Raw genomic sequence first — 22,754 nt, forward strand, 5'->3', positions numbered from 1 at the left:
AACATATCGACGGTATACGGTGGTGACACAGCAGCATCACAGGAGGCAGTGTGTGTGATGGGGGTCCGCTCAGGTTTCGGCGCACACCCCAAGCCCCTAAATGTGCGTTGCCGGGGGCGATGCGAGGTGTCAGTCAGTGGCCCACGAGGAGTGCTATCTCTTTCAGGAGCATAACTGCCACTTTGTGACCGGTAACAGGATCCTGTGTCATCCTGGAAACACAGGGACAATAGAGCGCCCTCTCAGGTCAGATAGACTTACCTGAGCTGGTGAACACACGCATCAAACTGTGATGTTCACAATAACTGTATTTTGAGGCATTATAAGATTTACATTGCATCAAGGTGAGGTGATCTGCTTTGGGGACACTGTTGCATTTTAGTCTATTAAACAATGACAATGTGCCCATCGTTGTGTCGCTCCATTTATGTACTTACTAAAACACAAAAACAAAACCATTTATGAATTGAATATATGATTCTCAGATATGTTATTTAAATTGTAATAATTGAGCATGTATTTTCTATGTGAGAACTGTCTTGTCCTTAATAGTTTAAGTTAATTTAGTTTATCACACATTTTTATGTTTTAAAAATACATACGGTATATATTTCCTGTACATACAATAATTAGTTTAATTTAATCTATTGTGGCACAGCAGTATTTTCTTTTCTTTTCTATTCTAATAATCCCCCAAAAATATATATAGAACCAGATATGCTTCCTTTGGTGCCTCCTCTTAATAACTGATGCTTTCCTTGTGAAGGAAGTTAAAGCTGCAATCTATCAGAGCTTCCCGACACACCTCTTTCCCCCTAAATATAAAGAGATGTTCTGTGTGGGAAAGATACTTGCATTGCCATCTTGGACTTGGGTAGGTACTGAATACTTTTAATGTACTTTGTGGTGTCTGCTGTGTTTTCATTGTAAAACTAGGGATAATCCATAAACTTTTATGTTTCATATTTACATAGGGTTCATGCCATCCTATTGAAGTGCTATGCAAGTGTGTGTTATTGTGACTTGGAGACAGATGAACTTAGCCGTGATGAGAGCCAACGCGCTGAAGCATAGACACAGAGCCTCTTTGATAGTGCAGTAATTAAAGTGCACTGCACTCTTCCTGGCATGCTGTCATCTTTGAACTTGGAGCTGACCGGGAGTATTGAATAGACTTAACGGTGTTAACTTTCACCTGGAGATCTATACATGTCTGCGCTGAACAAAGGAGTGCCTAATCCTAATGCCTGATCATAATTCCAATGCAACATTGTATACCTGCACTTAAAATAATGTTTATTTAACTTTCAGGGAAAGTGGTCCTCTGTATTTAACCCATCATTGACTGTGCTGGGGCAACATGTTTTAGGTAAACGTGCATGTATCCTCTTGGACTATTTGTGTCCGTGTGGATGGATAACATTAGGAAGCAGATTAGATAATAGTGGCAGGATTTCAGCTAGTCATATATAGAGGATGCTGTCAAGGACGCACACAGGCTTATCTGGAAGTCAGCAGATACGGCAACCATCAGGATGTGGGCTGTCCACTGAAAACCAAACGTCCAATCAAATATAGATGCAAACACACCAAATAGTTACACTGACTATGGTTTGTCAAAGATAAATACTACTGTATTTATGTTATTTGTCCCACTAAGTCTTTCTTTAATCACAGAGTCTGGAGCAGCGCTATAACCGTATCCTGAGAAACATGGAGGCGTCGCTGACGGCCCGGGATCGAGTTGGGATCCAGGACTTCGTGCTGCTGGACGCCTACACCAGTGAGACGGCCTTCCTGGAAAACCTCAAGAAGCGCTTCCATGAAAACCTGATTTACGTGAGGCTTTCTTTTCTCTGCATTTTTATCTGTAAAAAACATATAAGGTTTATATAGATTATTATTACCTTCACAGTGATCCTTCTTGGTCTTCTTGAAGCTAAATGACATATAACCACATAAATGAACTATACAGCTGATCTGCTTTAAAACATCATCGTCATATCTTTCTGTGCAGACCTACATTGGCACTCTCCTGGTTTCTGTGAACCCTTACAAAGAATTAGAAATGTACAGCCAGAAGCAGATGGATATCTACATGGGTGTGAACTTCTTTGAGCTCCCTCCTCATATGTAAGATACACAACAAAACATTCTCTATCAAATTTACAGTAAATGCAAACTTAAAGGAAAGGTATGTATCCTGCGCTTTTACTGATTTAAAGGTCCCATAACATGCAAAATCGACTTTTCAGAGCTTTTAACCTTCTTACATTGCTATTTGTGCTTCATATATGTACCCAGAGTGTTTTTTTGATTGATTCCCGCAGTGTTTAGCTATATTACAGACTATCTCCTTTCCTCAAATCTCCAAACTGACGGGGGTTGTTCACAGGACCGCGTCATAATCACAGGCACGCGTCATCATCCCCCCTCCCCCCTCTCCACCCGCCTCCCCCTCCCGCCTGCCGCCCCCCGTCTCGTCTCCCAATACAAGCCCCGGAGTTTTTCTGCTTCGATTTACGACGAAACACGGCTCAAAGAGGCCCAAAACTTCATTAATGATATCACACTCTTTACTATTATCACAATGGTGAAGGTTTATGTGGCAGTTGATGCAGCAACCGGGACAATAAACGGAGAGAAGTTCTATCCGATACCGAAAAACCAGGAAATAAGAGCGCGATGGACATAAGACTTTTATATATATATATATAGATATATATATATATCTATATCTATATATCTATATATAGATATATATAGATATATAGATATATCTGTTCTGCGCACGCTGTAGAATAAACACCAGATTTATTTAGGCTCAAAGTAGTGTTGATCTGAAATTCTATCGTTTCTCACTCAGTCGCGCGGCAGGAGCGGCGCAGCGCGGAGCAGACAGCTGTGGGGCACACACTACGTCACGGGTGGGCGGGGCACACACGTGCTCTGAGACTACGTCACGGGTTGGGCGGGGGAGCCAGATCGCTCTTCGCAAGGGTGGGGGCGAACATCAAACCAAGCCGTTTGCATTTCCGGGTTGGTGAGGGGGTCCAAGGTCTGGGTGATATTTCTTAACTATTATGTTAAGGGTGTTGCACAACCCTTATTATTATCAATTATACACTTAGGATAGACTACGAAACGTGAAAAAAATTATGTTATGGCACCTTTAAGAAAGGAACTCCAATCACAACCGAACCTGAGCTTTAACCTGCAGATAGAAAACACAAACAAGTGTTTTTCCTTCTCAGTTTATGGACAGGCCATGCTCATGTTCAGCTCCTTCTCCTACAGAATTCCAGGCTTACTGAGCTGCAGAGGCTGCACTAGCACTGATGATTTGTGCATCTCATGATTGGCTGCTTGTGCTGGAGGTTAAGTCGTGAGTGTTCCGATCAGAGAGAGGACGCATAGGTTTAAACCAGCTGTCCCAATAGGAAGAGGCCCCGGGAAAGACCCAGGACACGCTGGAGGGACTATGTCTCTCAGCTGGCCTGGGAACACCTCAGTATCCCCCCGGACGAGCTGGACGAAGTGTCTAGGGTGTGGAAAGTCTGGGAGGCCCTGCGTAGACTGCTGCGCCTGCGACCCGGCCCTGGATAAGAAAATGGATTGTTTTAGACATTGACACTGGCAACCTAAAGAGAGACTCATGTGAGGCTTGAGTCTTGAACCAAAACCCAAAATGAAATCATCAAACACTTGGCCATCATGTAAATTTTGTTGTGTATTTCTGTGTTTCTTTGTTTTTTTAAGAAACAAACGTACCTTTCTCCATGCAGAACATTAACTTTGTATTTTCAGTGATGTGGCACCTCTACACAGTATTGCTTTAACCATGCCATATCAAAACGGCAAAATGTTTACAATTGCCTGTACTTTCAGCTATGCTCTTGCAGACAATGCGTTTCGCACCATGCTGTCAGAGTTCAACAACCACTTCATCCTCATCTCAGGAGAGAGTGGGGCAGGAAAAACAGAAGCCTCTAAGAAAATCCTGCAGTTTTATGCTGTTAGTTGTCCCAGCACAAAACTCCTGGACAACATTCGAGACAGACTGCTTCTCTCAAATCCAGTGCTGGAGGTCAGCATCAGTGAGCTCGAACTATGCACATGGAGAGATGTATTTTCAACTGCTCAACCAGTCATTAAGTTTTGTCTTCACCTTCCAGGCTTTTGGAAATGCCAAAACATTGAAGAATGACAACTCAAGTCGCTTTGGCAAGTACATGGATATCCAGTTTGACCACCAGGTACACACTGATTGTGATTTGCAGTGGCACTATTTTTTATTCAGAATTGTTGTCCCACAGGCCATGGATTAAACATGCTGTATCCAGACAACTTAGACTTTGCTTTAATTTATTTCATATATCTATTAAGAGTGTGTTTTTTGAAACTTCCTATAATCTGTCCTTTCCTCCTGTTCTACTGCGTGTAACAACGAAATTTCCCCTTGTGTGGATATTAAAGGATTATCTCATCTTATCTTATCTTTTATACAGATAGAATAAATTGCAGTATTTTTCTGATGTTCACAGTCAGTATTCTTCTGTTGCAGGGTGGCGCTGTCGGTGGTCACATTCTCAGTTACCTCCTGGAAAAGTCGCGTGTTGTCCACCAGAATCATGGCGAAAGAAATTTCCACATTTTCTACCAGCTGGTGGAGGGAGGGGAGGAGGAGCTGCTGCGCTGGCTCGGCCTGGAGCGGAACTGCCAGCATTATAGTTATCTCATGCAGGTAAACCAGCGAAAACACATCTTTTCGTGGAACATAATGCCATTCATTATATTTTGTGTATATTGTTAGGGAAACTGTCCCAAAGTCAGCTCGATAAACGATAAAAGTGATTGGAAAACAGTACGAAATGCTCTCATGGTCATAGAGTTCAGTGAAGTTGACATTGAGGTGAGGGGATTTTAATACAAAATTAGACCCGCGTAATTCTATATTGTTATATAATTTCTTCTTCTTCAATGCAGAACCTATTTGCAATAATTGCCAGTGTTCTTCATTTGGGGAACATTAAATTTAAAGCCAGTGCACAAGGATATGCCACGCCTAACAACAATCAAGAGATACACTGGGTGTCAAAGGTATAAGGCAACCAATATTAAAGGGGACATATTATGCAAAATCAACTATAATGGGATTTTAACCTTGTTACAAAAGTGTTTCTTCATTATTAGTTCACTCAAAATTTTTTTTTGAGTTATTCATGTTTTAATAATCCTGTATTTTCTTGCATCTGAGGCTCTAGTGCTCAGGAAAATGAAGACTCCGAGTTACACACATAGAGTTCTACAATGTCACATAGCCGCTTTTCAAAAATAAAACCATGTAAATGACAATCCGCTGCTTGTTACAAAGAAATGTCACAATGAAGAGGCGGGGCTTATCAGTTATGCGGTTTTGAACTGGATTTAATGTGTCCGTCTCTGTTAATGAGCCGGTTTAGATCAATATTGCACTTTGCAAAGTACAAAATATACAATCATGATCTACGTAAGTTCAATACTAAGTACCTAAAAAAAGCATAATATGTCTCCTTTAATGTGTCGCGTGTATATGTACCTGTTGTTCAATGTTTGGAAAAGTAACTCAGATAAACGTTTGCGATGCAGTTACTTGGCATTCCTGCCCCTGTGCTTCAACATGGCTTAACCCATAAGAAGATTGAAGCCAAAACGGAGGAGGTTGTTCATTTTATCTTGTGCTACTTTTACTACCACCTTGACTTTTACTACTAATTTGATCACATGACACTATGAATCTATTTTGTTCAAGGTGCACAGTCCCTTCTCTGAGGAACATGCTGTTTATGCCAGAGATGCACTTGCCAAAGCCATCTACGGCCGGACGTTTAACTGGCTGGTCAACAAGGTCAACGAATCATTAGCAAACAAAGTATGGAAAAAGGCAAATGTTCTAATTTGTTTTAGATTTAAAGGGATGTTTACTTTCATATGGTATCTAACACTCTACATTTGATCCAAACAGGACTCTTCTAGAAAAACAGTAATTGGTTTATTGGATATCTATGGATTTGAGGTATTTAGTGTGAACAGGTAAGTCTAGCCGAATAAACACTTGCTGGAACAACATCCAGGTTGAAGAGTGTGACGCACTGAAATTTGTATTTCAGCTTTGAACAGTTTTGCATCAACTTCTGCAATGAAAAGTTGCAGCAGCTCTTCATCCAGCTGACTCTCAAATCAGAACAAGAAGAGTATGGGATTGAAGGAATTGAAGTAATTGCAACACTTATGACTTTGTTATATTGTATGTCCCCAAACTGTCAGCTGTAATAATGCTTTGTTTCTATGCAGTGGGAACCTGTGCCATACTTCAACAACAAAATCATATGTGATCTGGTAGAGGCAAAGCACAAAGGCATCATCTCACTATTGGTAAACAACAACAAGCAATTTGTTTGTGACTAGTATCTAAAGAGAAGTGTCCCTTTTTCTAGGATGAAGAATGTTTACTTCCAGGTGAAGCCACCGATCTTACCTTCCTGGAAAAGATGGAAGAAGAAATTGGAAACCACCCACATTTTGTCACGTGAGTTAAATTCACTTTTTTATTTGATAAAACGATCAGATCATAATCTACTAATTGTGGTTGCCTGGTACAGACACAAACTGGCAAATCAGAAGACTAGAAAAACTCTTGATAGGGGAGATTTCCGCCTCTTACACTATGCTGGGGAGGTTACATATTGTGTTGTAGGTAAGGTGTGAAAAATGAAATCATAATTGTGTTAATGTACACTTTAATTAACAGTACATTTTTGCCTGTAAGGATTCTTGGACAAAAACAATGACCTCTTGTATCGCAACGGCAAAGAGGTCAGTTGCTTGTCTTTTTACTCTTTTTATGTTGGGTTTGTATGCTGACACTTTTTCCAATCCAAGGTCATGCGCCAGTCTTCAAATGCTATTATCAAGCTCTGTTTTCCTGCCACTGAACCAGACAGCAAGAGGAGACCAGAAACAGTAAGCAGCTGCTATAATCTTTGCAACAATCTTTTATTGTCAACAGATAATAGCTTCACTGGTGCCGTTTATTTAGGTGGTGACTCAGTTTAAAACCAGTCTGGTGGGTTTGACTGAGATTCTGTTGTCAAAAGAGCCCTGGTATGTCCGCTGCATCAAACCAAACGAATCTAAACAATCAGGTATAATAACCCTACGTCTCCTTACGCTGCTGGGATGACTGTAAATGACCTATACTGCTCTCTGCAGGACGCTTCGATGATGTGCTGGTGAGACACCAAATCAAGTACTTGGGTCTGATGGAGCACCTCAGGGTGAGGAGGGCCGGATTTGCCTATCGCCGCAAATATGAGTTTTTCCTTCAGAGGTATGTGTGCTGTAGTGATGTTTGACAGCATTATTTCAGTACTTTGACTACACAATTTTATTTAAAGAGAATATTTAATACTGTGTCTTTGTTTTAAATGAATTGCTATTAGTCCTGTGTGTGATGTAGTGTTGTCACAATACTGAAATTAAACTCATTAAAATGTTGATATTTCTATTACTAATACAAATAGTAATTAAATAGCTTGATACTCCTTGGATACCAAAATTATCTAAAAAAATGCTCAATGTTTAGACAATATAATGACATTTTCAACACTAAATAATTACCTATGCTGTACTTTATGTTACAACGTAGTTTGATAGTAATTCTCATAAAAATCAAGGCCACTCTAGAACATGTCAAGAAGGATCAGGTTTGTACTATTAATGTGATTTTGTTCAATAATAATACTAGTTTAATATTGATCAATATCTAATTTATACTATTTTTCACAACCTTAGGGGGATACGGATACCAGTAACACATTTATTTCTGACAGATATAAGGCCCTGTGTCCAGAGACGTGGCCCAAATGGAAAGGCACAGCCGCAGAGGGAGTGCTGTGCCTCATCAACTACTTGGGCTATACACCTGACGAGTACAAGATGGGCAGGTAAAGATGATTAAAAACAAACAAACAAACAAACAAACACCACTTTCCTACACCTATATTTAACATTTCTGTTGAAGAACGAAAATCTTCATCCGCCATCCTCGGACATTGTTTGCTACAGAAGATGCCTTTCAGCTCTGCAAACACAGACTTGGTGAGACACAATTGGGTAAACGTGCACGTGTATAATTCGTCAAATAAACGCGCGTGTTTGTTTGTGCAGCCACAAGAATACAGGCCAAGTATAAAGGCTACCGTGTGAAAGGCGATTACGTCAAGCAGAAGGAGGCTGGTAAATGATCAAATGTGTTTTGCTCTTATTTTTTCAAAGTCTTGGCACAATTTTTGTTTTACTTATAATCTTGTTTAGCTACTAAAATTGAGAACTGCTGGAGAGGGTTAATGGCAAGAAAAGAAAGGGAAAAACGACAATGGGCGGTGAAAGTCATCAAAAGGTAGGAAGACACACATCGTGGCATAATAATTAGAAATGTGAAAGTGTAATACGGTATATGTCTTAGGTTTATCAAGGGCTTCATGACCAGACATGATCCAGCCTGTGTGGATAACAGTGAGTATCTGGCCTATGTGAGACAGAACTACCTCACACGACTCAAGGATAATCTTCCCAGGACAGTGCTGGAGAAGGACTCGTGGCTCACTCCTCCTCCCATAATGAAGGAGGTGAGAGATGTCTTATTTACTCCTAACAGTAGCCAAACTACTGCCCCCCAGAGTCTTGTTTTTGCCATTGTGTTTGTGTATTTCAGGCATCACAGCTTCTGAAAAAGCTCTACATTAAACACATGGTGCAGATGTACATTCGAGGGGTCACTCCACAGAGAAAAGCAAAAGTACCCGATTTTAAGTCATACTTTTATTATTCTTCTAGGCCAGGCATGTCCAAACGACGGCCTGGGGGCCCAAATGTGGCCCTCAGACCAATTTTTGCTGGCCCTCTGGCTTCCTGCCAAGTTGGTCCAAACAACAAAAAGTAGTACTTTTTAGTGTAAAATTGGACAAATTCAAGCATTTTGATGTTCAACCAACCTAATATTAATGTTCCAAGTCTAATTAAAAGTGTGGCGGCATTGAGACAATGTAAAATGCAAAATGCCCCATATAAGTTTCAAAATGCGGCCCTCTGGGAAAAAAGTTTGGACACCCCTGTGCTAGGCCATGACAACAGTTTATTTGTAATTGCCCAGTTTAATTTGCATATTGAATGGAGTATGTATTATTATATTCAGCTTGTGGAGTGGTGATTATAGTTTGTTTTACAGATGCTGCTCAAGGTTCAGGCCAGCTCCATATTCAAAGGAAAAAAGGAAAACTATCCCTTCAGTGTTTGCATGCCCTTTTTCAACACGCGCATTGGTAACGGTTTCATGTTTAGTTTGTCTTTTACATGTGAGCTAAAGTAACACCTATATACAGTTTGTGAACTTTATGCCCTGTATTTTATTCTCCGCAAAGCTGAAGAAGACATAAGTCTCAAAGTACTTCAGATGATTCGACCCGAGCGTATTCAGGTAAAACCTGACAAGCACACTGCCCATTACTTAAATTGACACATTTATTCATCTTGCAGTACAGCGTCCCTGTGGTGAAGTACGACAGAAACGGGTTCAGGCCTCGTCTCAGGCAGCTCATCTTCACACAGGACGCAGCATATTTGGTGGAGGAGGCCAAGATCAAGCAGCGAGTAGAATTCAACTCTCTCAAAGGTTTGGAATTAAACTTTTGTTTAATTCCAAATGTTTGTTTCACAATATTTGTTGATTTCTATAGGTGTGTCTGTCAGCAACTTAAGTGACAACTTCCTCATACTACATGTAATATATGAAGACATGAAGCAAAATGACATCAAGCGAAAGGTTTTTATCAGCAATTCTGGCTTAAAATATGCTTTAAATGAGTTTCATAGCTGTAACATTAATATGCATATTATGAAATATTCCTAATATAAAGTAATGTTTCTGGTCAGCTATGGTCAGAACAAAATCTTTTTTATTCTATTTGATCATGCCATTGTGATGTCTTTGTCCAGGGGGACCTTGTTCTGCAGTGCGACTATCTGTTTGAGGCATTGACAAAGTTATGTGTCATTACCAAGAAGCAGGACTGTATCCAGGTGGTCCAGGGCAGGTAAACATCAATAGAAGTATTTGCAGAAAAAAGTGCATAATGAATTTCATTCATCTTTTATTTAATTGTTTAGTGTGCGATTTGACATCCATCCTGGCAGAGAGGGTTTTATAGACTTCAAGAGTGGTCAAGAGTCCATGGTCTACAGGGCAAAGAATGGACATCTGATGGTTGTAAGTTCAACAATAAAGCCACAGAGAAATTCCTAACAAACTTACTTAATCAACTCGTGTTTGTATTATACCACTTTTCCATCCACACTTTCAGGAATCAAGGACCAAATCCAGAATATAAAGCATATTTCACTTGAAGGTGTGGCCAAAGATGCATCTACAGAGAAAATGAAGAAAAACACTACTGGTAGATTTAAAGTCAACACTGTAAACAATAACAGCCAATAAAAGTGTTACATATATGCCATAAATACTGTAAAGCAATTATAATAACTCAGTGTTAAATTTAGAGAAGAAAAAACCCAGTGTTTCATATACTTGCATTTTGCCTCGCTGAAATATCCTTGTATCTTTTTAACTTTATATAATTTTGTAACTTACAACGGACTTTCAGAGGATACTTAAGTGTATTGTGTTTATCTAATTGCAGATAAGATTAAATGAAAGCAACTCTTTTTGTATGTATGATGTGTGTCTGCTCCTGAATCAATGGGTTACATCACCATGTTAGATTACATGAGTTACCGGCAGTTTTTTTATTGCTATTGCCAGTTCAACATCTGCTTCTGCTCCCCTCACATATATCCACACTTATTGCCTCTAAATGCCAACTAAAATACTGCTGTACAACCACAACACAAGAAGTATAAAATGTTCTTGGATAAAACAGAAAAATCTCAAATTATAATCTTTGGAATTATTTATGGATGGTTACTGACAAGGACGTTACTTCCTTGCAATAATGTCACTTGAAATGCATTGCTCAGAAGTTAATTATTAATAGCTGTTGGTAAAGCCTGAGACTAGGTTCAAGGTTTGAATTTTTACGAGACAAACAACACTGACAAGCAGAAAAGCAGAGAGCCACTTCAGAGATTCCTTATGGACAAATATACTTATACTGGAGTGGTACTCTTACTCCTGCTGTCGTGTGTGTGCAGTATATTTGGTGAGTTTACAGCATTATTAGTAGAAGGGTGTTTAGATGAAGTGAGTGACATTGTGTTTTGACAGGTCAGTCGTGTGAGGGAAAGTGTGGTGGCTCTCCAGGTCTGTGCTCGTGTCAGCCGACATGTGAGTCTCTGAAGAACTGCTGCCCTGATTACAGACAATACTGTGTGCTCAATCACCCTTATTCTGGGACCATTTTTGGCGGCACTGATTTTGTTGTTCTCCACACAACTTTCAACAAAACTGACCATATTGTTTGCAGGTAAGGCTGTTATTAGCTGTTAGCATTGGCTTGACAAAAAATCATCAAGAATTAAATCTATCAAAATGTGTTAATTATTTGTATTTTTCTGAGTCGCCTCACTCCTGGTCCTTTAAAGATGCAAAATGTAACTTTTTTGGTAGAGGGTGCACCAACTGCTTTGCCAAAAATGTTTCCCAGTGGGGCATTAAACTGGTCTGATTAAGTTACAGGTCAGATCTGCGTAGCTCAGACTCCGTGTTGTTAATGTAAATGTTAATGTTGCTTCCAAACACATTTATTTTGAATGGGTTGTGCAGCACAGTTTGTTGTGATTCATACTGTAGATTTGGTAACTGTAAACAAAGATCAGAGACGGCTCTACATAGTGAATGACAGCCCTAATGCTTCTCTGTCGGTCAGATTCAACTACAACACTGACACTGTGGGTTATGTGGATGAAAACAGCCGAGGGCACTGTATATCACCACTGCTGTATGAAACAGGATGGATCCCCTTTCAAATCTCAACTAACAACGGCACAACCTTCACCAGAGCTGGCAGATGGCTGTCAGGTAGGTTATATATTGTTGTATTGTAGTATTGTTATTTACACACACATATATACCACAGTAACACAGGATGTGTCTTGCAACAGTCCACACTGGAAAACTGGACTCTAAACTCAAGGCAGTTCTGGTCAATGCTACTAAATGGCAGTATTATGGCACGCCAGGTGTCTCTGGAAGTCTTCAGATGACATGGAACACTTCCATGGTCAAAGCTGACAAAGTCAACATAGAACTGTGGGGATACAGAGAAACGGGTGAGCAGCTCATTTTTTATTTATTTGGAGCTAAACTGTTAAAAGTCTACCACATGTACCCTTTTGAGTGTGTGTACAGGGACGGCCTACACAGTAAACTGGGAGGCTGAGTGGAAGTATCTCTACACACTTGCAAAGGGTCATTCTAACCATGGCACCTTCAGCTTTGAGCCTCAACCCGCACCGCAAGACTTTTCCAGCTGGGAGCTCGGGATGCTGCGCGTCACCTCTAGTGTGTATCCAGATGGCATGTGGTATGTAGAATCACCGATAAGGCAAGGCAAGTTTATTTGTAGAGCACATTTCATACACAAGGCAATTCAAAGTGCTTCACACAGCAGGAAAAAATGCCTTAAAATCACAAAGAAATTACAAAAACAGAAATACAATAAAATTAACTAAATAAAAAATGTAATAAAAAACACCTAGCCACAGAGGGTAACGTGTTTTCGGAGTCCAACTCCTTTTTAAATCAGTCCAACTGATTGTACGTACTTTTACACGTCCAACGTGTTTCGGAGTCCAACTCCCTTTTAAATCAATCCAACTGATTGTCTAAACTAATGAAATCACAAACAAAAGAGAAGAGTGCAAAGACAAATCCTTTCAGTCATATGCGCAGCTAAACAAAACTGTTTTTAGCTTAGATTTGAACTTTGTCAGAGTAGAAGCCTGTCTCACATCTTCTGGAAGACTCTTCCAGATTTTAGCTGCATAAAACTGAAATGCAGATTACCCATGTTTAGTCCTGACTCTGGGCACCAGCAGGAGGCCGGTCCATGTTTAGTCCTGACTCTGGCACCAGCAGGAGGCCGGTCCATGTTTAGTCCTGAATCTGGCACCAGCAGGAGGCCGGTCCCTGAGGTCCTCAGAGTCCGAGATGGTTCATATGGCACTAACATGTACTTTGGTGCTAGGCCATGGAGAGACTTGTACACAAGCAGAGCTGCTTTAAAGTCTATTCTCTGAGCCTGAAGCCAGTGCAGAGACCTGAGAACAGGACTAATGTGATGGTACTTCCTGGTTCTAGTCAGGACCCGAGCAGCAGCGTTCTGGATGTACTGCAGCTGTTTTACAGCTCGTTTGGAGAGGCCAGTGAGCAGGCCGTTACAGTAGTCCAATCTACTGGAGACAAACACATGGATAAGTCTGTCTAAATCTGGTTTTGACACTATATTTTTGATTTTGGCAATGTTTTTTAGACGGTAAAAAGCTGCTTATGTTATTGATTTGACTTGGCTGTTAAAGTTCAAGTCTGAGTCCATTATTACCCCCAGATTTCTAACTTGGTTTGTAGGTTTTAGAGCGAGACTCTGGAGGTGACCACTAACACTTTCTCTTTGTTTCTGTGGCCAAAAACGATTATTTCAGTCTTGTATTTCAGCTGGAGAAAGTTGTTTTTGTCAAGAAATTAGACATAAACCAGTGCTATTCCTTAACACACAGAGAACACAATTCAACTTAGAATCTGAAACGATACAGAAACGTCAGACTTTGTATGGCTTGCATGCAAGGGAGAAACCCTCACGACGTTTTTTCTCTTGCAGGTTGGTTTTATTTCACATTATGGAATAGGCGGCTCACATTCTCATTGGTTAACTTCACATCACTTGTTTTTACAACTGTCTTTCTTCCTTAGAGATAAAGCATGGGTAATGTTTACCTAAACTCCCCTGGGGTGCTACACCCCTCCCTGGAGTAAACATTCCTTTGCCCCATCTTTACGATACCTTCACAAATGCAGTTTGTCACACATGCCGTTTTTCTCTTAGACTAATGATGCAGATAATATACAAATATTGTCATATCACTATTATGCAGATAAAATACATCACAGAAATATAATCATATATTTACATTTTATTACAGTTTTGCATCCACACACTGATCTGTTGGATGCGGTGACAGAGTGAATCCACTGGTCCATATTCACCTGCCGACAGTGAAACATAGATCTGAGTGTCGTCTGCATAATTGTGATAGGACACATTTTCACTGCGTATCAACTGACCTAACGGCAGCATGTAGAGGTTGAACAGAAGGGGACCCAGGACTGACCCTTGGGGAACTCCACAGGCCAGGGTCATGTGGTCTGAGGCACAGCTACCAATTTCAACAAAGTACTTCCTGTCTTCCAGATAGGACCTTAGCCAGTTTAGGGCAGTGCCAGTGATGCCCACCCAGTCCTCTAGTCTCTGTAAGAGGATCCCATGATCGACAGTGTCAAAAGCAGCACAGAGATCCAACAGAATTAAGACTGAGGCTTTGCCCGTGTCAGTGTTCAGGCGGATGTCATTTGTCACCTTGACAAGAGCAGTCTCAGTGCTGTGATGAGGTCTAAAACCTGACTGAAAAACATCAAATGAGTTGTTTATTAAGAGGAAATCTGTGAGCTGTTGGTAAACAACCTTTTCAAGGACTTTGCCCCAAAATGGCAGATTAGAGATGGGCCGGTAATGATTCAGTACTGTGGCATCAAGACTGCTCTTCTTTAGGAGAGGCTTTATGACCGCAGTTTTCAAAGACAATGGGAATGTTCCAGATTGAAGCGACATGTTAACTATGTGAGTGAATGGTGCTAATAAACTGTTCAGCACAGACTTTAGAAATCTGGTGGGTAACACATCGAGGCAGCATGTAGATGAACTCAGACTGGTGATGATCTCATGGACAGTTTTGTCAGTTACTGGTGAAAAGTGAGTTAGCTTTAAGTGTCTTGGTGGTTTTAGGGTATTTTTTTGCATTGTGGGATTTATAGCATTTTAATGCCCTGAACTTTGTCATTAAAGAATAATGCAAACTCACTTGGATGTGGAAATGAGTTCTAACGGCAGCTGAGCTGGAGGGTTTGTTAATCTGTTTACTGTGGCAAACAGGACACGCAAGTTGTTACTGCAGCTTCCAATGATTTCAGAGAAATATCTTTCCCTAGTTCTTCAAGTTAATATTTCTATGTTTACACAGCTTGACATTAGTCATACTTAGAAGTTCACGCACTTTTTTTTATTATTAATTATAATGAATGTATACAGGTTAGCCTCTTGAGACCTATTGTCTTATTTTCAAGAGGGAGCTTTATTGCATATTTATCAACTATTAAATAGACTGATGCATGTACTTAGGAATGTAGAAGCTACTTGGACTGAAGATCATGCTCTAGCCTGGCACCTGGACGAGAAATTCAGAGCAGATTCTGCTGCCTGGGCCAAGGAGAAGTGTTTGACCTGGGACACATATGAAACCAAGCTGCCAAACTTTGTCCAGGAGATCATAGACTGTCCATGCACTCTGGCTCAGGCCAGGGCAGACACGGGCCGCTTTCATGTGAGTATTACAGAGAGCTCAGGTTATCTTCTTACATACGTACATGAGTACACATGCTGTTAGGATAGCTGTTTTTGAATCATCAAATGAATGAAGAAAAATTGTTTGGACAAAAAATACTTTATTCATAAACATCATTAACGTATTATTCAAGTGTCCTATTCTAGTTGCCACATCAGTCACGTCAGTTGCCTTTAACCTTATATTTAACAAAAGCATCTTCCCTTTAGACCGACTATGGCTGTGATATAGAGAAAGGCAGTGTATGCACGTATCACCCCGGGAGTGTCCACTGTGTCAGAGCCATACAAGCCAGGTCAGTCCCACACACTCTGCTACTTTTATTATAACCTTTATTTGTACAGGGAGCAAGCTCTCGTGTAGAAGAGCACCCTGCAAGCTGAGATGTCAATTGATGAATACTTGATCTGGTATTCAGCAAATTTGATAAATAATCAGGCAAAATGTCAAGAGAAAATGTCAACAAGAGCCTAATAAACAAACAAAGGTTTTTTCTTGCATCCAATGATAGTCATTCTACTTTAGAGTATAATTCACAGTATCCTTCTCCTATAATGAGCCTTAGAGCTGAATGATAAACTAGGTTCAGAGGTTTCAACACTGTTACTGTAGAATGCATATATATATCACCATAATCCAGCACTGAGGGGAAAGTAGTCTGGATTAACTGTTTTCTACAATTATTTTTTCTTCTTCTTCTAAAGAATAAAAAAAACCCTGGCCCATCCTCTTTGACCTCTTGAACTGTAATGACAATTAGTGTTATCAGAAGATTAAGGATATGATGCTTTATTTCTGTCAAATTGGTTTATTATGCGACTGTAAATAACCCCTTATCTGTAATATACCAGCAGCATACTACAACAGTCACAGCAATGTCATAAAGAGCTTTTTAATTATTTATCCATATTAACTCTTAACTTAAGAGTTAATATGCATACATAATGGCCCTCTACTCATAGTTTCTCAACAAGTTTAAGGGTGCGTTCACACTTGTTGTTATTTTGGCACTAAATTTTGCCCATTTTAGTCCTGATGTGGGCTTGATTTGGTCCTGCTCTTGTTCTGGTCTAGTTCAAGTTTAGTTTAGATCTTAGTTCTGATTTAGTCTCAACTTTAATGTGGTGAATGTTTCATTGTGAAGCTGTACTTTAGCTTAAACTCTCCTAAACTCCCTAAACGTGTCTCCCTCAGTCCCCAGTACGCAGCGGGACAGCAGTGTTGCTATGACAGCAGCGGCGATCAGGTGCTCACGGGAGACTCCATAGGGGGCAGCACTCCGGACAGAGCGCACGACTGGGGCTCACCTCCTTACAAGAGACCACCCCGCGTCCCGGGACAGTCCCACTGGGTTTACGACGTCCTGAGCTTCTACTACTGCTGCCTGTGGTCGGACAACTGCAGCTACTACTTCAAGCACCGTCCGTCCAGTGGCTGTGTGAAGTACCGCACTCCTAGATCAGGTTGGGAAGCTATCACTTATGTCCAGTCCCAAATCTGTGAAACGTGTAGTGGTCTAAATGTGACCAAAAACATTTCAGCCGCGGTGTTTGGAGATCCACACTTCCTCACCTTCGATGGCCTCAGCTACTCGTTCAACGGAAAAGGAGAATACGTTTTAATGTCTTCAAAGGACAAAGATCTGCTTATTCAAGGCAGAACAGAACCTGTGAATGGTCAGTGTTGATTTACTTAACACATAGATGCCATATTAACTATATTACAGCAAGGTGGTCAAATTGACTCGTTTTTAGACTTTTGACTTCCATCCAAAACTCATTCAGTATAAACCACTTTACTGTTTTTGCCTTTCTGCATTTTTTGTTGCCGAATGTTGTTCTTTAAATAGTTGTTTTTATTATTGAGTATAATAAATGCAAGCTTCTCAAAACATTTCCTTCTGCTTCAACTTGGGTTTAGGAGGGAAGTCGAAATGCCTTGATTTCTAAAAACACTGTCCAGATGACGACCTTTTAAAACTTTCTTACCATGGACCCCTCTTGGACAAATGACTTATGACTTATTTTAAAGCATATTTCCATGTTTTGATCATATTTTATTCAGACACGATTAAAGCAACAAAGATGACAGCTGTGGCCATGAGGGAGGGGTCTTCTGATGTCATTGAGGTGCGAGTGGTCAGCGAACCAAACCAATCGAGGCTCGAGGTCCTGCAAAATCAGGAGAAGCTCTCGTTCTCCGAGCAGAGCTGGATGGACCTGCACGGTTAGAGGGGCTTCTGTTTTATTTTTATACTGACAAAGAATGGGATGTCATTGAGCTATTGTATCCATGGATAATGTGTGATGTATTGAGACAGAAAAATATAACGATAATCAATAATACTGAAATTGCTGTACACAATCACACAAAAGCAAGATATTCCCAGTAAGAGCTTTTCTAAATGAATAAATAGCAGAATTATACACTTAAGTACTTATTTAGTATCATAGAATCTACTTATTCAACTCTCTAAAGTTCAGATCTTATTGTACTACTGTTTTCTACAATTAGGAACGCACTTTTTATGTCTAAAGGATAAAAAAAGGAAGGAAAACATTTATCTTTTATCCTTGACATTTAAGAAACCCAGCCCAACCTCTTGTCCCTGTGTGGTGTGGACTAACTGTAATGACTATATAATTAACTAGCATCAGTTAACGCTTTTGCAATTAGTCACACATTAGCAACACAGTCGATTTTAAATGGTCTGAAAATCTTTTAAGAGGAAATACATCTAAAGCAGAAGCATAAACGCTTGTATTTGTGAAATGTGTTGCTTAAATCAATTTAGTATTTTCTCTTAAATAGTTTTCAGGCCATTTAAAAACGACTTTGTTTGCTCATGTGTGCATTGTGTCACCATCGTAACTGTGATGCCATTCATAAGTAAAATATAAGTTTAAAAAACACATTTATATCAATACTGACAGAGGTGTCAAAAAGTATTGATAAAATGCAGTTTCTTCAGTACATTGTTTATATTTCAAGCTTCAAGCACCAGTTGAAGTTACAGAGAAATAAATGATATCCAGGGTCAAATTAATTTCAATACATTTTAATACAAAACTCATTGGTATTGGTATTGGATTTATATTGTATTGCATAGTATGACTTTGTATCAGACCTTAGTATCTAATTTAAACCACTTCTCAGTGAATGAAAAGACTCGTTGCCAGATGAAGATGCTAAATAACGTTTAGCTGCAGGTTAATGCCTCCTCCTCTTCAGGTGTGTTTGTCTTCTCTCCCTCCTCCACCAAAGTGACGGTGATGTTTCCGAGCGGGACAGGGGTGGAGGTGCGCCTCAGAGGGGACAACATGGCCACCACCGTGCTTCTACCAGAGGACTTTTCTCACATGACGCTGGGGCTGATGGGAAAGCTGAACGGCAATGCCCAGGACGACCTCACTCTCGAAAACGGTCAAGTCGTGCAAAACATCAGCAACCCGGAGGAGGTTTTCAGCTTCGGGGCGAGCTGTGAGAGCCTACAGTCGTTTCATGTGTATTTGGTGGTGGAGGAAGTACTCAGTTGTGTTAAGTAAAAGTACAGATACAGGAGCAGAAAATAGTGTCACGTAAAATTATCTATTTAAGTAAAAGTATTGATAAACCCGTTTGAAAATGTATCAAATCTAATTTAATAAAAAATGGTGTAGATTTTCAGTCAAAAGTGGCGACTGAATCAATAACTTCATTTTCCTGGTCATTTTTATTATGTATATATTATTGTTTGCTCAAATCAGGAAAAATGCTTTGCACCATTTTAGTCCAGTTAAAAAAAAATGGTAAAGAGTAAGTACAGGTGCCTAAAGAAGTACTTTTACTTTGGTCTGTGTTACTTCCACCACTGTGTATATTAAACCAAATAATCATGACCTGACATTGCACTCTTTTGTGTCACAGGGGCCATTATACCAAACTCCTCCTTGTTCACATATGATTCTACTTATCTTGAGAATGAGTACAAAAATGCTCCTAAACATGACGTGAGCTTTTTCCCTGATTTTTATGTTACTGAAAATGCAAGCGATCCACTGCTCAATCAGGCAATTCAGATCTGCTCGGGCGAGGGCTCCCAGTTCTGCAGGTGAGTCAAGACACAGATGTGCAGAGTAGATCAGAGAACGCATGTCTATTTGTGTTAAATATTCCCACAGACAAGAATCCAAGGCACGCTATGATTTGAGTAAAGTAAAAATCCTTTATCACAGCCTGGCTATTGACGTAAAAGGCTTAAAACGGTTCTGTTCAGCTGTGCTTTTGAGTGAAGGCATTTTATCTGCAATTCAATCATTTTAATTACATTTTAAAGTAATAATTTAAGCTTTTACTTTTGTCTTGTGATTTATATTGTTTATTTTTTTTTTTTTTACCATTATGGAGTTACTTTTGTAAGTACTGTGCTCTACAGATAAACTTTGATTGATGAGAGCAATTGATCCTCCAATCCAGCAATTTATATTATTTTAAATATATATATATATATATATACATAATTTGAATCAAATGCACACAATTAACAAATCGCGGACGCTGCAATTTTTTGGAGTACCATAATTTTCCGTTACAAACAAAATATGTTTTATACTGCATTAAAACACTCCAAACATTGTAGTTTATCTGTACAAGCATGTTCATAATTATTTTATTAGTTTATCATTTTTTGTCAATTCTCCTGGATGCATTTAAGACTTTGAACTTAATCCTATTATCAAAACAAAAATAGCAAATGTAATCTTAATCGCACTTGAAAAATGTAAAATAGTAGATATTTGTGCAGTTCTTACATGTACAGTAAGCACTTATTTGAGTCCACTTTTATTTGAGTACATTTTATTACGGCCCACACAAGTACACTTCATGTGCTCCTTCTTGCAGGTATGACGTCCTTGTAGGTCGCAGCCTAACGCTCGGAAACACCACCAAAATGCAATTTCACAGTCACGTTGCTCTTGTAGATGACCTAAAGCCAGGTAAGACCTCATCAGATCTTAAAGAACTCATAAAACTTGTAACTCGTTTCTCAGACATTATTGATCGTTGCAGTGGTGTCCTGTGGCTTCCTTTCCCCTCCGACAAACGGGATGAAAAACGGCACGACGTATTTGCAGGGCTCCAAAGTCTTTTTGTCCTGTGGGGAGGGCTACACTCTCGGGGGGTCGTCTGAGCGGGTGTGTCAGCCGGACGGACGGTGGTCTGGGGAGGACTCGGTCTGCGCGAAACCCAGTACGAATAAATGAGAAACTCAATGATTCTGTTGCTGTTTTTTTAAAAAAAAATCTGACTGAATGTGATCGTCATTGTCATCGTACGCCAGTCACACCACAACCAATCATATTATGGCAACAGACATTACTTTGATTATTGCTCCTAAGATCAGATCTTTTTAAACTAGGTCTACTACTTGAATAAAGTGATGAAGGAAAGATAAAGTAATTTCTATGTTTGTTCCCAAAAAGCACTTCAAAAATAGTCCAAAATATTGATCTATTTTGGTAAAGACTGTTTTTAGAGCATCCGGGACAGTATATTTGTCATGAGATCAATTCTGCTGCAAGATATAATGTAAAATCGAGATGTAGATCATATTGTTCCCTTTCAAACACCAAAATCTTTTAAAAACCACAGCAATCAGTACAATTTTGTGATTTCTGATTCGACCGAAAATGTTAAAATGCCTCACATTAATTCACGGTCAAATGATTCACACTTTAAAGTACATTGTCGGCTAGTTCATGTTTATTTCACTTATCGCACACACCGCTTTACTCTATAAACGGATGTTCTTGTTTTGACGTTGCTGTAACTGTCACTTTCAGCTAACGTGGCTGGAATCGTTGCTGGCTCTGTGATCGGAGGATTGGCTCTGATCGCCATCATAACGACCATCGTACTCGCCGCCAGAAAAAACAAAAGGTCTGTAACGAATCAAAACCGAACTTAGATCTGGTGATATCGTGTTACCAATAAATGTGTCACTCTTTATTTAGAAAGGCGCCAGCCCAGGCCAACCAAGTGGTGATAAGTTCGGACTTCTGAGCCGGCGCGGTAAAGATCAGTCCTGTCATTAAGAGTCCACGCCACAACATTCCTCCAGGGATTTAAGTCGTTAAGATAAACCACTGTAATGAACACTCCAGAGTCAGGGATGCCCAAAGGTCTTTGCACAGTCAAACAGTAACTCAAATTTCCATTTGTGACTGTAATTCATTTTTTTTTTAACAACCAGCATATCACTGCCAGTACAAGGAGGCATCAATGTTTACATCAGCTGTTTTTGTGTTTGTACTGTTTTACATTTAATACAGTTGACATGATTGAATAAACCTCAAGAAACGTGTAATTTAATATGTGTTGACCTTTGACCTTTGCACAAGCCTAAAGAAAATATATATGCTGTGTAAGCGTGTGAGCACTGAATAGACTTATTGCAGTAGGAAAATATCACGTTGTGCTTTACATTTTTAAAAGCGCTGTCATAAATATAAATGTTTATGTCATTTAAATGTGTCACAACAAATGTACATCAGTCATGAGTAACAGATCTTTGACAAAGAGTCGGTCAACTTGAAGTTGTAGTCAAGAGTAATCTGAGAACCCTGAACATCTAAATCTCCTTCTGACATGTATCAATTACTTAGTGAATGTGGTATTTGGTAAACAGATTTTAAAATTACTCTTGACTTTTTTAAAAAATTCTCACATTTTCTCTTTCATTTTTGTCTCCATTCAGACGGAATATTTCTCTAATTTCCCCCAGAAATCCGATTACGATCATATTTTTTTTCCCTCCTTTATCAACACATACCTACATAAATTATACAAAAAGCAACTTATATATATAATTGTTTACATTATTTGCATTTAGAATGATGTGTTCCTAAACCCATAGATGCCACTTCTTATTCAAGGAGTCAAATGTTATTTTCAGTGTCAAAAGGGTGTCCTTAACACGCCTTTTGGTGTCTATTTGTCATGTAGTATTAAAATGCCTTTGGTCTGATTTACTCAATCATACACTGGGTCATAGTTGTGGATGTCAAATTCCACATCGCTTCTCCACTGATATCACCCACCTGCAA

At 39.6% G+C, this 22,754-nt stretch overlaps 2 protein-coding genes across 5 annotated transcripts; both read left to right on the forward strand.

The window, feature by feature from the left end:
• The first annotated feature begins 1,659 nt into the window (after positions 1-1,659).
• Positions 1,660-10,751, forward strand: myo1hb (myosin IHb). Of its 4 annotated transcripts, XM_072455461.1 has the most exons (31): positions 1,660-1,839; positions 2,018-2,133; positions 3,889-4,087; positions 4,176-4,256; positions 4,565-4,744; positions 4,814-4,912; positions 4,987-5,100; positions 5,629-5,700; positions 5,792-5,911; positions 6,005-6,072; positions 6,150-6,255; positions 6,334-6,414; positions 6,477-6,568; positions 6,642-6,736; positions 6,809-6,855; positions 6,922-7,002; positions 7,079-7,184; positions 7,252-7,369; positions 7,872-7,985; positions 8,063-8,139; positions 8,209-8,277; positions 8,356-8,440; positions 8,507-8,669; positions 8,756-8,839; positions 9,269-9,362; positions 9,462-9,517; positions 9,577-9,712; positions 9,777-9,862; positions 10,036-10,133; positions 10,207-10,306; positions 10,401-10,751. In XM_072455461.1, exons 1-31 carry the CDS (start codon positions 1,714-1,716, stop codon positions 10,425-10,427), a joined length of 3,090 nt encoding a protein of 1,029 aa, XP_072311562.1. In that variant the 5' UTR covers positions 1,660-1,713; the 3' UTR covers positions 10,428-10,751. The 4 variants fall into 4 exon arrangements, 1 of the variants encoding a protein (XP_072311562.1); XR_011928161.1 differs by lacking the exon at positions 9,777-9,862 and having other exon boundaries at positions 10,401-10,490; XR_011928160.1 differs by lacking the exon at positions 9,777-9,862 and having other exon boundaries at positions 9,582-9,712; positions 10,401-10,490.
• A 412-nt stretch (positions 10,752-11,163) lies between these two features.
• Positions 11,164-21,743, forward strand: LOC140368430 (sushi domain-containing protein 2-like). Its single transcript, XM_072455463.1, has 16 exons — positions 11,164-11,255; positions 11,321-11,519; positions 11,922-12,073; positions 12,157-12,324; positions 12,404-12,578; positions 15,447-15,648; positions 15,879-15,964; positions 16,864-17,132; positions 17,211-17,345; positions 17,734-17,895; positions 18,901-19,149; positions 19,576-19,759; positions 20,551-20,645; positions 20,719-20,898; positions 21,492-21,588; positions 21,663-21,743. Exons 1-16 carry the CDS (start codon positions 11,189-11,191, stop codon positions 21,709-21,711), a joined length of 2,469 nt encoding a protein of 822 aa, XP_072311564.1. The 5' UTR covers positions 11,164-11,188; the 3' UTR covers positions 21,712-21,743.
• Positions 21,744-22,754: the final 1,011 nt, after the last annotated feature.

This window comes from Eucyclogobius newberryi, unplaced genomic scaffold (assembly GCF_026437365.1).
Source record: "Eucyclogobius newberryi isolate DKJ021-1_F unplaced genomic scaffold, fEucNew1.0.hap1 SCAF_2, whole genome shotgun sequence".
Classification (NCBI taxonomy): Eukaryota; Metazoa; Chordata; class Actinopteri; order Gobiiformes; family Gobiidae; genus Eucyclogobius; species Eucyclogobius newberryi.

Excerpts from the sequence above, each read along its gene's own strand:
- LOC140368430 (XM_072455463.1), top strand. The coding sequence starts at position 11,189 with ATGGACAAATATACTTATACTGGAGTGGTACTCTTACTCCTGCTGTCG. Across the intron at positions 12,074-12,156 it reads AGCTGGCAGATGGCTGTCAG|TCCACACTGGAAAACTGGAC; the intron begins GTAGGTTATATA and ends GTCTTGCAACAG. Across the intron at positions 20,899-21,491 it reads CTCGGTCTGCGCGAAACCCA|CTAACGTGGCTGGAATCGTT; the intron begins GTACGAATAAAT and ends TGTCACTTTCAG.
- myo1hb (XM_072455461.1), top strand. The coding sequence starts at position 1,714 with ATGGAGGCGTCGCTGACGGCCCGGGATCGAGTTGGGATCCAGGACTTC. Across the intron at positions 8,140-8,208 it reads GCTCTGCAAACACAGACTTG|CCACAAGAATACAGGCCAAG; the intron begins GTGAGACACAAT and ends TTGTTTGTGCAG. Across the intron at positions 10,307-10,400 it reads AGAATGGACATCTGATGGTT|GAATCAAGGACCAAATCCAG; the intron begins GTAAGTTCAACA and ends CCACACTTTCAG.